This window comes from Notamacropus eugenii, chromosome 5 (genome assembly GCF_028372415.1).
Source record: "Notamacropus eugenii isolate mMacEug1 chromosome 5, mMacEug1.pri_v2, whole genome shotgun sequence".
NCBI classification, from domain to species: Eukaryota; Metazoa; Chordata; class Mammalia; order Diprotodontia; family Macropodidae; genus Notamacropus; species Notamacropus eugenii.
In genome coordinates, this window is record NC_092876.1 from 20,569,783 (window position 1) to 20,582,731 (window position 12,949).

The 12,949-nt window shown below is 38.4% G+C and overlaps 1 protein-coding gene across 1 annotated transcript in view; it reads left to right on the top strand.

Annotated features, from left to right (window-relative positions):
• The window catches only part of LOC140507386 (uncharacterized), a 59,127-nt gene extending 55,135 nt beyond the window's left edge, over positions 1-3,992 (top strand). The window contains 1 exon segment of the mRNA XM_072615487.1: positions 2-3,992. Within this exon segment, the coding sequence (XP_072471588.1) occupies positions 2-120 (119 nt within the window). The 3' untranslated portion in view covers positions 121-3,992.
• The last annotated feature ends 8,957 nt before the right edge of the window (positions 3,993-12,949 follow it).

Genomic DNA, 12,949 nt, shown 5'->3' on the forward strand with positions numbered 1-12,949 from the left:
CAAGAATGTAATTAATGTGGAAAGATTTTCAGACAGAGCTCCAGTATAGTTAGATTTCAAAACATTGATACTGAGGAGAAGTCTTATTAATATAATCAATGTGGAATTATTTCATGCTGAGTTCAAGTTTTGCTCAACGTAAGAGAATTCCCACTGGACACAAACCTCATTCATGAGTGTCATGAATGTGTCAGAGCTTTTAGTTACCACCCTTACCATATGTAACAAGAGGTTCCACACTTGGGAGAAACCATATGAATATAATCAAGGGGATAATGCCTTCAGGCAACAATCATCTCCTATTTCCCATCTCAAAATTCATGTGAGATAGAAATCTGGTCATTGTCAGTAATAAGGAAAGGCAATAAGATGGAGTTCAGAGCTTCTTCAGGATTAAAGAAACCATTCTGAGGAGGAGGTCCCTGTGGTCTTAGTATGGGAAGGCTTCTAGCTACAGATCATCTCTTACTTTCTGTCAGGATTCACCATGGAGAGAAGCCCCGCAATTGTGCTCATGGCTGCCAGGCTTTTCTCTGAAGGGGTTGATCAGTAGACAACCTTGTTCCTACTGGATAAATGCAGTGGATGTGGGAAGGACTTCCCCTCGATCTCCTGCTTGACTCTTGTGTTTGTCCTTCCTACTTTGGAGAAACCATGCTGGAGAGAAAGCTTTGGGACCTAATTACCAAGGTAAGTCCTCCTGCTGCAGCACAGACTCTATCAGAACTCCCAACCAAGGAAACTTCATTAAACATCCCCAAATTTCCTCCTTTGCATAAAGCCCTCTACATGTAATGTTTTTTCTCTGAAATCCTAATGTTTGTCATCCCTCTTCAATACTTCATGGCATTTGTAGGCTTCATTTCTTCAGCCACTCTCCCATTATTTGATACTCATTTGTTTGCTGTTGTTTGATGGCACAAAAATTCCTTTTTTAAACGCTTTGGTACCTGTTGGACATTAGTTTATCTAATGCTTTCTTTTTTTTTATTTTTTTATTTTTTATTTTTATTTTTTTTATTTTTTATTTATTTATTTATTTATTTTTATTTTGTAATGTTTAACAATCACTGCCATACAATTGCGATTTTATCCCTCCCCACCTACTCCCCACTACCCCCCTCCCTCCCCACGACTGCATACAATTCTGTATAGATTCTACATATACTTTCCTATTGAGTATATTTTCACTATAGTCATGCTATGTAGTCAGACTAAGATAAATGAAAGAAATCGTATAACAAATCAGAACATGATACACAAACACATACACATACACAAACATAATCTGCTACAATATGTGAGTGACTTCCATATTTCTCTCTCTGAGTGTGGCAGGCATTTTGCCTTGAGGTCCTCCATTGGGATTTTTTTTTTTTTTGGTAAGAAGTTCTTGTGTTATTACAAAAATCTAAGTCTACCAGAAAAAACTCTCACACACTGTGGTTGTTGCTGTGCATAAAGTTCTCCTGGTTCTGCTCCTTTCACTCAGCATCAGGTCACATAAGTCCTTCCAGGCCTCTCTGAAGTCTTCTTGTTCATCATTTCTTATGGCACAATAGTACTCCATTACATTCATATACCATAATTTATTCAGCCATTCCCCAATTGATGGACATCCCCTTGACTTCCAGTTTTTGGCAACTACATAGAGTGCTGCTATAAATATTTTTGTACATGTGGGACCCTTTCCCATTTTTATGATCTCTTGGGGATATAGTCCTAGTAGCGATATTGCTGGGTCAAAGGGTATGCACATTTTTGTAGCCCTTTGGGCATAGTTCCAAATTGCTCTCCAGAATGGTTGGATGCGCTCGCAGCTCCACCAACAATGAATATCTAATGCTTTCTTTAAGGACTAGGTAACCTGGTGAATGAAGTGCTTGGAACCACAAGGTCTGAATTGCAATTCAGTCTCTGGTACTTCCTGGTTGTATGTCTTTGGGTAAATCATGTCACCTCATCCTGCCTGAGTTTCCCCATCTGTAGACTGGGGATAATGAGAGTATCTACCTCCCAGAGTGGTTTGATTATTTAATTAAACAACATTTGTTAAATGCTTTACAAACATTAAATTACTGTGGAAAGACTTTATTTTTATGACTATCATTCCTTGCATCATTAGTCTCATAGTAAAGTCAGTTGTCTAAAACTTATGGATAGCTCAACTTAGAAAGAGAGAGGGATACAGAAAGAGACATAGAGAAAGAGAGTCTCAGATCTTCTCCAGGGGAAATTTGCTTACATTTCTCAGTACCACAGAGGAAACCTATTTTCTTCAAACAATTGCAGTGTATGTTGTAAAACATACTGTTTTATTTGAGATATATTGATTTTTAAGTAAGTGTGTTGCTTTAAAAATTGAAATGGAGTTATGATCTAAGACAAATGATTATCATATATATTATGTGAATGTAACTCCTGAACCCTCAGCCAGTTTAGGGGGTGGCCCTAGTTAATGAGATGTTTCCACATCCCAGGGGACATCAGCATGGTCATCAGAGAAGATGCCAAATGGAGCTTCCGGCAATGTTCCTTGGATGTGTCAGACAGGATTGAACACCCAGCAACCCTATGTGCCAGGCACTGTGCTAAGCCCTGGAGATACAAAAAGTGACAAACAATAGTCCCTGCCCTCAGGGATCTTACAAGGGAAGGGGAGATAACCTACAAATCTGTACAAAGTGAGCTATAGACAGGCTAGATGAGGTATAATGAGCAGTGAAGACATTGGAATTTAGAGGGCTTGGAGAAGAGTGGTTGCCAAAGGCAGGATTTTAGCTGGGATTTAAAGCCAGGCAGGTCAGTGGTCAGAGCAGAGGGTGAGGAGTGTTTCAGGAAGGGGGGACAGCCATTGAAGATGCTAGGAGTGGTGAGTTGGTTTTGTGTGTGCAAAATCCAGGGGACCAGTATCAGTGGATCAAAGAGAATGTGGGAGAGAAAGATGTAAGAAGACTTGAATAGTGAAAGAAGGTTGTTCTGCAGGGCTTTGAATGCCAAATTGAGCATTTTGTATTTGCTCCTGGAAACAGTGAGGTGCCCCTGGAGTATAATGAGTAGGGGAAGGGTGGTCTGAGCTGTACTTTAGGAAGATGACTTTGGGGCTGGACTGGAATCAGGTGAGACTTGAGGCAGGCAGACCCTCCTCCTACAGCTATTGTAATAATCCAGAAGTTAGGTGTTTTGTTGGAAGCTGATTGAGAAACTTTAGTATGGAGTATAAAGGTGAATGATTGTAATTCATTATTTTTGTTAGGTATTAATGGCCCTGGGTTGAGTAGTAGGATACAGGTCTTTATTTCCTCCCCTCAGGCACAGAAGAATAACAGATCTCCCTGGAGGTTCCTAAATCTGATTCATTCTAACATTGAGATGGATGGGGGAATCAGATCACCAAGTTCAAAGGAAGGTGTGTCTGCTTGGACACATCTCTGCATTATTGGGGCGGGGCTGACAGCACTGAACACAGACCCCCTAACTTACTCAGACTGGGTAAAGTGACCTTTGGACTTTCAGCCCTTCCCCCTACTTACCTCTATCACATGTGGACTAAGAGGAGTCCTACCATGAAGGGTGGAATCAAGTTGGAACTCAGAAGTTCCCCTGAGATTAATATGTCCATTTTCTATGAGTTACCTTACCAGACACATGCACTGGACACAAAGGAATCCTCTTTGTTGGAAGGAACCTGCAGTGAGCCACAGTCTTACTCGCTCCCAGATGCCTTTGCTGGTATTCACTGGCTGACCTTGCTATATTGTACACATCTCTCTCCCTAAACTAGTTCAGCCTTGTAGTCAACTGTTCTGTAAACATCCTGTTTCTTTATCTGTTCGTGGAAAAGATTGTCCATTCTTTTCCCCAACACCCCCCTTAACTTCCCCTTAACAGTTTTCATGCATAAATTTCCCCTGCCCCTCCTGAGCTATTGGGTTTTTGTATGGTAGTAGTGTCTAATTTTCTTCTTAATAAAATGTTTCTACTTTCAACCCAGCTTGATCTCCTCTGCATTTTCAGGGATGGGCTTCACCTGGTTGACAGAATACAACAACCTTTGGAAGGAAAGAATTCATCAGACATTGCTGTCTTCTTTCTACCACAGACATACTAGCTATACTGTCACAGAAACTATGGAATGACTGACTTGTGTTATCAAACCATTTCCCTTGAAAATCTCCTAGATAGAAGAAAATAAGTTCAAATTGAAAAGTCGCCTTAACATTTTGATGAGAGGAAATCTGAGGTCTGTTTTTGAAGAATGTTTGGAAGTGGGTGGCCCATGATGGTTTCAAGATAGTTTGTAAGGTGCATGCCTACTGATCATGTTTTTCAAAGAGTCTGCTTTCTGCAATGAAAGAACACAAACATTTATAGCATCTTGATATGGTGATTACAGCACTGATGACATGAGAGTACAAAGTAATGTTGGAATGAAGTGACTATTTTCATGCAGTATATAGAAAAGAAATGAAGAATTGTACATAGCTTTGGCCATCCATTGGGAATTCATTTGCACTTGTACATCCTACCTGTCCGGCAGTTTGGAAACAATTTGATGTCAGGTTGAAAAAGTGAAATAATTTGTTGCATTTAGAAGTGCACGGAGTTTGATGTAATTACTGCATAAACACCAAAGTGTTTAGTGTACCTGTATTGATCATGATAGTTTAGAGTCCCTGAAAATAATTTTTAAAAAATACGTTGGTAATAGCTGTTCTAAGGAAGTAATTGCAGAAGACAATCTATTCTATCTCAGGGGAATAGAAAAAAGTGACTGCCAGTCATGTTGAAGTCTCAGATCTGTCAACAGAAAGAAGATTAAAAAACTTCCCCAGGGAAATTATTGTACTTAATGATGTAATAGATAGCCAAATCATACAAACATGAGAAATATGTGCAACAAATGGCACAATATCAATTGGTCTTAATTGACTATGAGAAAAGTTAGATACAACACTGAATATTATTGGTGTATATTATACATGACAGTTCAACAGAGTTAAACCTGTTTCTTATTTTTTAAAAAAAGAATAATCATGTGATAGTGCACCAAAACTGTTCAGTGCAGAAAAGCAGGAAGATTACCTAAGATTGACAAAATAAAAAGTCTAATGAAAAAGGTGTTTGAAGAAACTATTGAAAGGGCAATGGAGAAAGGCCCTATAATAATGTGGAAGGAGTCCCCCTAATCATAGGCTTTAAATCCTAGTTCCAGCTGCAGGGATTTGAATCAGATCATTCAGGCATTCTGTGCCCCTGGCCTGAGGTGTGAAGCCAGGACATGCAGGTCATGATGACCCCAGAGATGTTCCAAGGGATCTGGTGATTGCTGCAAGGAAGGTAAGGACTTCCCTCCTTGTTCCTTTCTTTGAATGATTTTGGATCTGTCACTCTGGCATCCTGAGCTTATGGCCTGACTTGTAAAGTGGCATAAGAATCCTGGCCTGACTGTGGCATAGGTCTGTTGTGAAGATCCAGTGTTATTGCACGTGAAGCTCTTTGTAAATTAAATCATCCAGCTGGCGTGAGCGTTTAGCCTTTTCAGATGGTTGATTCTGCCTCTTTAAATTTGAACATTCTTCTTTTTGCCTCGGGAAATAGAAGAAAAATCCGTTTTCTTCCTGCCGTCAGAGAGTAGAGAATATATTTATTTATTTATGTTTTTGTTTATATTTGTTTCTTCAGATGCAGAGATCAAGTCTGAAGTGAATGAAACTACTAAAATCTCAGCATTTCTGTGAAAAAAAATCTTGGCATCTTAGATTCATGAGTGATGGCCCTTGTAATTTCAGTTTGTGAGAAGTCTCTGACTGATCTAGCAAGGTAGATAAAAACCCAAAGAAACCCTGTAAACGTGATGACGTTGAAAAGAAATGGATAGAATATTCAGTTTTAAATCACTGTAAGAACATGCTCAAGAATTTACTGATTCCAGTAAATATAGGACATTCTTTACTGCAGAGGTAGAGTTTATTCAGTCCCAGGAGAAGCCAACTAAAATGCAAATTTATCAAGGTAGTCAATAGGAAAAGGCCTTCAACTTCAGTTCAGACCTCTTTGGATATCAGAAAAGTTATATTGGCAAAAAGATTTACAAATGTGGTGAAGGAAGGAAGCCCTTTACCACAAACTCTGATTATTAGCCATCAGAAAATTTGCTCTCAAAGAAACCTTATGAATGTAATGAAGGTGTAATGACATTATCATCTCTTTTTTCCCATTCTGGATTTCAATACTGGGATGAAAACATATACATGCAATCAGTGTGGAAAAGCCATTTGCTGGAACTCAGATCTTGTTAGACATAAGATTCATACTAGAGAGAAGCTATATGAATGTGGGAGAGATTTCTACCACGTATCAATTCTTATTGGTTAGAATTCCCGCTGGAGAGAAACCTTTTGAAATAACGAAAGTGGAAAGGCCTTCAGATGAAGCTCCATTCTTCTTTAAACTTTTAAAATTTTGTTTTTCTTATTTATATGTAAGAACAATTTTTGACATTTACTAAAAAAAACAACTGATTTCCTTTCACTCTTGATGCAGCTCTACTTTGATAAACATCAGCAAATCCACACTGGAGAGAATGGTTGTGAATGTGATCAGCGTGGAAAAACTCAACTGCAGCTTTAGTCTTGCCTGGCATCAAAGAATCCAAAGAAGAAAATCTCTTCAGTGTCAGAAATTTGGTAAAGCATTTGGTGAACACTTTTACCTTGTTGTACATCAGAGAATCCACATTGGAGAGAAACCTTGTGAATGTAAAGAACATGGAAAATGTTGCAGCAGAACAAGTAATTTGCTGAACATCAGAGAATTCACATTGCAATGAAACCTTATGAATGTAATGAACGTGGAAAGGTTTTCCAATAGAATTCTAATCTTGTTGCATATTGATGAGAGAATCCATGCTAGAGAGAAAACTTAGGAACGTAATTAGTGTGATGTTTAATTCCAGTCTGGTTGAACACCAGAGAATCTGTGGTGTAGAGAAGCCTTATGAATGTAATCAATGTGATTACACGTTGTCTTTCACACAGAGTTCCCATCTTGCTGAACATCCAAGAATCCACAATACAAATAAAACTTAATGAATGTGACAGAGTTTTTACTTACCACTCTAAGTTTACTGGACATGAGAATCCACACTGGAAAGAAACTTTAGGAGTATAATCAATGTAAAGCCATTCAGGTAAGTCATCCCTTATTTTCCATCAGAGAATTCATTCTAGATAGAAATCTTATCACTGTCAAAAATAAAGAAATACCTTCAAATGGGCTACAAAACTAGTTCAGCAGAAAAAATCACTCTGAGAATCTCTATATGGCCTCATTGGTCTTGGAAAGCCTTCAGCCAAAATTCATTTCTTTACATCGGAGAGAAGACAAATCAGTGTTCTCAAAGGGAACATGCTTTTCTCTGGAAGAGCAAGATCACTAGACAACAGAATATTGATATTGGAAGGAAGGGTTTTAAAAGCAATAATTTTGGAAAGGGCTTCTTTCACTTAGAGTTAGAGACAAAACTTTTGAATCTAATTGACAAGGGAAAAATCTCTTGATATAGCACAGACTTCATTAGATTTCACAATATGATACCTCTTTGGACATTCTAGATTTTATACTGTGTATAAAGTCCCATAAAAGAAATGAATTTTTCTCAAAAATCCTGGTCATTACTCCTCAGTATTTCATGGCATTCGTATACTGTACCTTCTTCAGCCATTCCCCAATTAATTAGTACTCACTTTACATCCCATCATTTACTGGCACAAAAATTCCTCATGTAAATATTTTGATATCTGTTGAACCATCTGTTTCTGCAATGCTTTAAAGAGCTAGGGAACACGGGATAGATTTGCAGTGTTTGCAGCCACAAATCCTGAGTTCAGATTCAGTCTCAGAAACTTACTAGCTGAATGACACTCAGCAAGTCACTTAAACTATTCCTGCCTGAGGAATCTTCCCATCTGTAGAATGGGGATAGTAATAGCACCTATCTTCCAGGATTGATGTGACCTACACATGAAACAGTATTTGTCAAACTCTTTGCAAGACTCTAAATCACTATGGAAATGCTAGCTTTTTCAATGATTATTGTTTCTGGAGTCCTAAGTCTTATAGCAAAGTCAGTATGCTTAAACTTCTGGACAGTTGAGACACTTTTCTGTTCATTTAAATTGGTGCTCTGAGCAGTGTAAATGAAAACAATACTTCTGAACCCTAAAGCTCTGGATTTGGAATCAGGAAGATTTGGGTTCAAATTCTGACTAAAGTACTCTTTAGCTCTGTCACTGTGAACAAGGACAAGGCACTCTGTGCCTCACCTTGTTCATTTCTACAATGAGGAGATTGGCCAGATGCCTTCCATAATCCTTTCCAACTCTAAATATGTTTTCATCACAAGTACATTCATTTGTTTCTTTCCACAGCCTCTTCCAATATTGTAGAAAGGAGGCATATCTGAAACTTAACAGAAAGCTGTAGTCCTCCAAACTGTTTTGTCCTACTTAAAATTAAAGATCTTGAGAAATTGAGTTCAGGTATGTAGCAAACAAAAAAAGATGTGTTCCATCTACAGACCTCTGCTATAGAACCCGGACTTACTAATCTCTACAAAGTGCTGGAGACACTGGAAAGTAGTCTTGCAGAAAATAGATAAAGGCCAGCATCTCACCATAGGTGAACATTCACTCCTAATTCATACATGGCTTAGATATGGAAGGTCACCTCAAAAACCATTTCTTCTGTCCTAAAGGCATTAGTCACTCTTCTGCCTTGTATTTGTTTCTCCTGGTTTATTTCTGTGTTTGGACCATATACACAGGTGGTCAGAAGAGCTGCCATTTCTGTAGTGTTTTAAGATTCTCAAAACATTTTGCCCACATCATCTCCTTTGGGGATCACAACAGCCTTGAGAAGGAAGTACTAGAGGGACTGTTGTCCCCATTTCACGGAAGAGGAAACTGAGGCTCATTGAGGTAATGGCCACACATTCAGAAGTTTGGGAGGCAGAAATGAAACTCGGGGTTTGTTTGAATTTTTTTTTGAGCCCAATGGCAGCACTTCCCCCCTCTCACATAGTCACTTAGGTTCATGTCTCAGTGTCCCCTTCTGGTGAGGAGTAGGGTAGGGAGCTAAGAGTGGAGACGTTTCTTGTTTTGCTAGGATACTTAGCCCCCAGATGCTGTCCATGTTCCATGTTCTATATGCTATGTTCCTCTCCCTGAGGTTGAAGGGAAAACAAAGAGTGAAGGCAGGGGGCATTTATCCCTTGCTCCACCCCTCTCACCACCTTCTTCCTCTGTTAACCTCATAGCACCCGACATCATTCCTACAAGGCCCTCCCCTCAGACTTTCCCACTCTTGCCACCTGCATATCCAACTTCCTCCCCTCCCCTCAAGCCTACTAAAGACGTGATGTCCTACAATAAGTAGGGCAAAAACAACAAATACTGGTATGTGAATGTTATGGACCAAATAACATGCCATGAACCCCCAGTGATTTCGGTGAAATCTGGAACACTTGTATGTACTAATACAGATTACAGGGAGTACTTGATAAAAATAACAATATTGTGAAGGCCAACAACTTGACAAGATGTCACACCTCTTATTATAAGGATTAATCACTACATCAGTGACTTATTGACATCTGTGCAACCTGCCTTCTTTCCAAGAGGTGATGGATACAAGATGTAGAATAAAAGTACATTATTGGAAATGGACCATGTAGCAATGTTGTTTGACCATGTGCCTTCGTTCCAGATATTTTATGGGTTGATTGTTTTCATTGTTGGGTAGAAGAGGATGGCAGTGGGAGGGGTACTAGCAATAGGATTGTCTGCTCCTATCCTCCACACCCTGTAATTATAAGGAAGGAAACTTGTTGGGGGTGTAAGCTCAGTTTTCACGTGGACAGTCTCAGGCAGGTAAAAGTGAGGACCTCTAAACCTCAGAGTTCTCACGAGGCCCCCCAGGGAACAGCTGGGGATTGAGGCGTGAAACACGGGCTCTCTCGTGCATTTCCACCTCTTCTCAGTGGGAAACTTGCTGGGGTGAGCATCCCACCCTTGAGATTGGTCCGTGGTCTAAGCACACCTGTTGTTAATTAGCTAGGCGCTGAGAGCATGCACGGTATTCACGTGCAAACTATGTGTCAGGAGAGCTTAAGTAGGGACAGGAAAGCCTGAAGGCCCTCTTCAGGATGCGGGGTCCCCTCCGGGAGCTTTTCTTGCTGCGGGGACCTTGGAGGGAAGAGGGTCCCTCCCCTCTCCACTCCCATCCTCTTGCTGTATGATCCTTGCCCCTTGGGAGGAGGAGGATTCCTCTCTCCTGAGGAAGAATTTCACCCTGCATATGGATACGTAACTAAGACCCTGAATAAAGCCTAACCCTTGTTTGACTCTGGAAAGTCTCTTCTCTCAATACGTTTATCCAGTTGGCCACCGAAGACCAGTGAAAAGGTAAGAAGGCTCAGGTAGCTCATCAGCCTCTAGGCCGAACAGAAACTAATGTTTTATAATAATATACACAGTAGAACAGAAGGAATGAGAAAGCTTTGAAAGTATTTTGAATTCATTATTACTCAAATAGTCAGGCTATGCACTTTTTTTCATGTACAATCCTCTTTTTCTATTTTATGGGGTATATAAAATGTTTATTTTATTTCATGTTTGTGAATTGTCATTTTAAAAAATAAAATCCTGATTGTTTCCTGTCTGTCATTTCACCCATTTTGGAGGCATGACAAGAAATGGTGAAACTATTTTCATAGGATTTTCTCATTGTCAGTACTTTGGAGCATGTTTTCATGTGTCATTTGTGGCAGTCCAGATTTTGGAAAACTTTCTGTATTTTCAGTACTCATGTATTGGCAATGGTTCCTTAGTACACATGGATGTCACTTCTCTCCATATCATGGATATCAGTGTCTTTTGGGGGTCATTTATTATGTAACGTGACATATTCTGCATGCTACATTTTCTCTTCTAATTTAACCTTAATTTTATTAAAACATTTAAATTGTATGTAGTTAGAATTATCTATTTTTAAAATCTGTATCTTGGATCAAGAATTCTCCTAGCCACAGTTGTGAAGTTACCTCTGTATTTACTTCTATTTTTTAAAAAAAATCAAACAATTTTCATCAGGAAAAATTTCATGTCCCTCTACCACCCAACTTCAGAAAGAAAAGAAAATTGGAAAGGAAGGAGAGAGGTTGATCAACACATTGAAAAATTTCAAGGGAGCAGTCCCCTTTATAAGTACAGATACAAAGACCCAAAGAAAAAGGTAAATCAATGAATTGTTTATTTAGAAGTTTCATCTCATAGAGCAGGCAGGGGAAAGGGTAGGAGGGAACATCCTCTGATGCAGTTTTGTAGTCTGGATGCTTGTTCAAACCATCCTCAGCAGAGCATCCTGTTACCATCTTTTTATAGAAATCCTCTTTCCTGTGTCCATTATCCTACAAAATTGATCATGATACAATTTTAAATTACCATTCAACCCTTATAATTCTTATCACTCTTATAAAATTAAAATCAGAACTTTGGCCAATTGTCCATTATTCATTCCCCTGTCGGGAGGATGAGATTTCACAAAGGAATTAGTAACAGACTCCAGTACATACATAAATACAATAAGTAATCAGTTTTTAACACAGTATATGTGAAGTCATAAGACAATTCCAGCTTAAGTCATGTAATGCTTTTTGTAAAGCATTTACAAATAATCCACAAAGCATTCTTCTTTTAATATTAACTGAGACACGTATTATATTTACTAAGTCACAGAATGATATTTTCAGAATCCTTTGAGTTTATTGTTTCCATACTATTACTAAGTATGAAAGGACCCTAATTTATACAGGAATACACACACATGTGCACACACACACAGTAAATAATTAGTTGTTAAACTAATCCTAAACTTAAAAAACCAGTCTTACTAAAGTAACTCCAGATGTTCCTGTACCAACACATTATTTAATAGACCTGGTATGCTTACAAAACTTTTGATTATGGCAATTTGCCATTAAGAGAGTAGGGACATAGCTAAAACAAGGGTACAACATTTCCCTAATTTCATGTCAGTTCCCGACAGAAGCTGTGTAGACTGCTGGCTGCCATTTAATTAGGCTTGTCTTAAACAGCCTACATGGCTTTCTGTACTTGTTCTAGTCCATAAAATCAAATTTCCCATTAAGATCATAATGTATTGCTCTAATAGATTTGCATCTGTTTCCCAAGCTGCTCCATTCTCAACTCACCATGCTCAGTCTGAAAGAATTATATATATATACATATATATATATATATGATAAGTTCGAACACTAACTTTAACTTAGGGAATGAATCATGGAATGAATTCAAATCAAAACAAACATTTAACTTTCCTGTCAATGTGAAAGTATTCCACAGCTTACCTTCCTCTAAGAAAATTACACTGAAATTCTTTTCCCCAAACTGAAGATGTCTCTGATTTAGTTTCAGTAATTAATTCAGTCAATTGTATTAATACCTAATTATTCTTACATCATTTTGAAACATTTAAGGACATTATTCCATACAGATACACCTTTATTACAGTTAACTTTAAATCTCAGCCTTAGTCTATGGGATAATGATTCAACATTGTATTTGTACCTTTGTTTCACAATTTTCTTTTCCCTTTGTCTAATTATTCCTATAACATTCAGAAAAAAATGTTCTGTTCCAGGGATTTAATCTTTCACATGGTTATGCAGGAGTACTAATTTACCCAGCTCTGGTATAGAATAGCTACCCATACAGATTGACTTGCCTTGATTACAGAAATTTGCCATAAAAATAGAAAAGGAAGGACATAATTAGGTAAAATATTGCAATCTTCCACATACAGTATCATCTCCCCTGTACAGCCAGGCTCAAAAATAATCAGATGAGAAAGCATTCCTTTTCAGAAG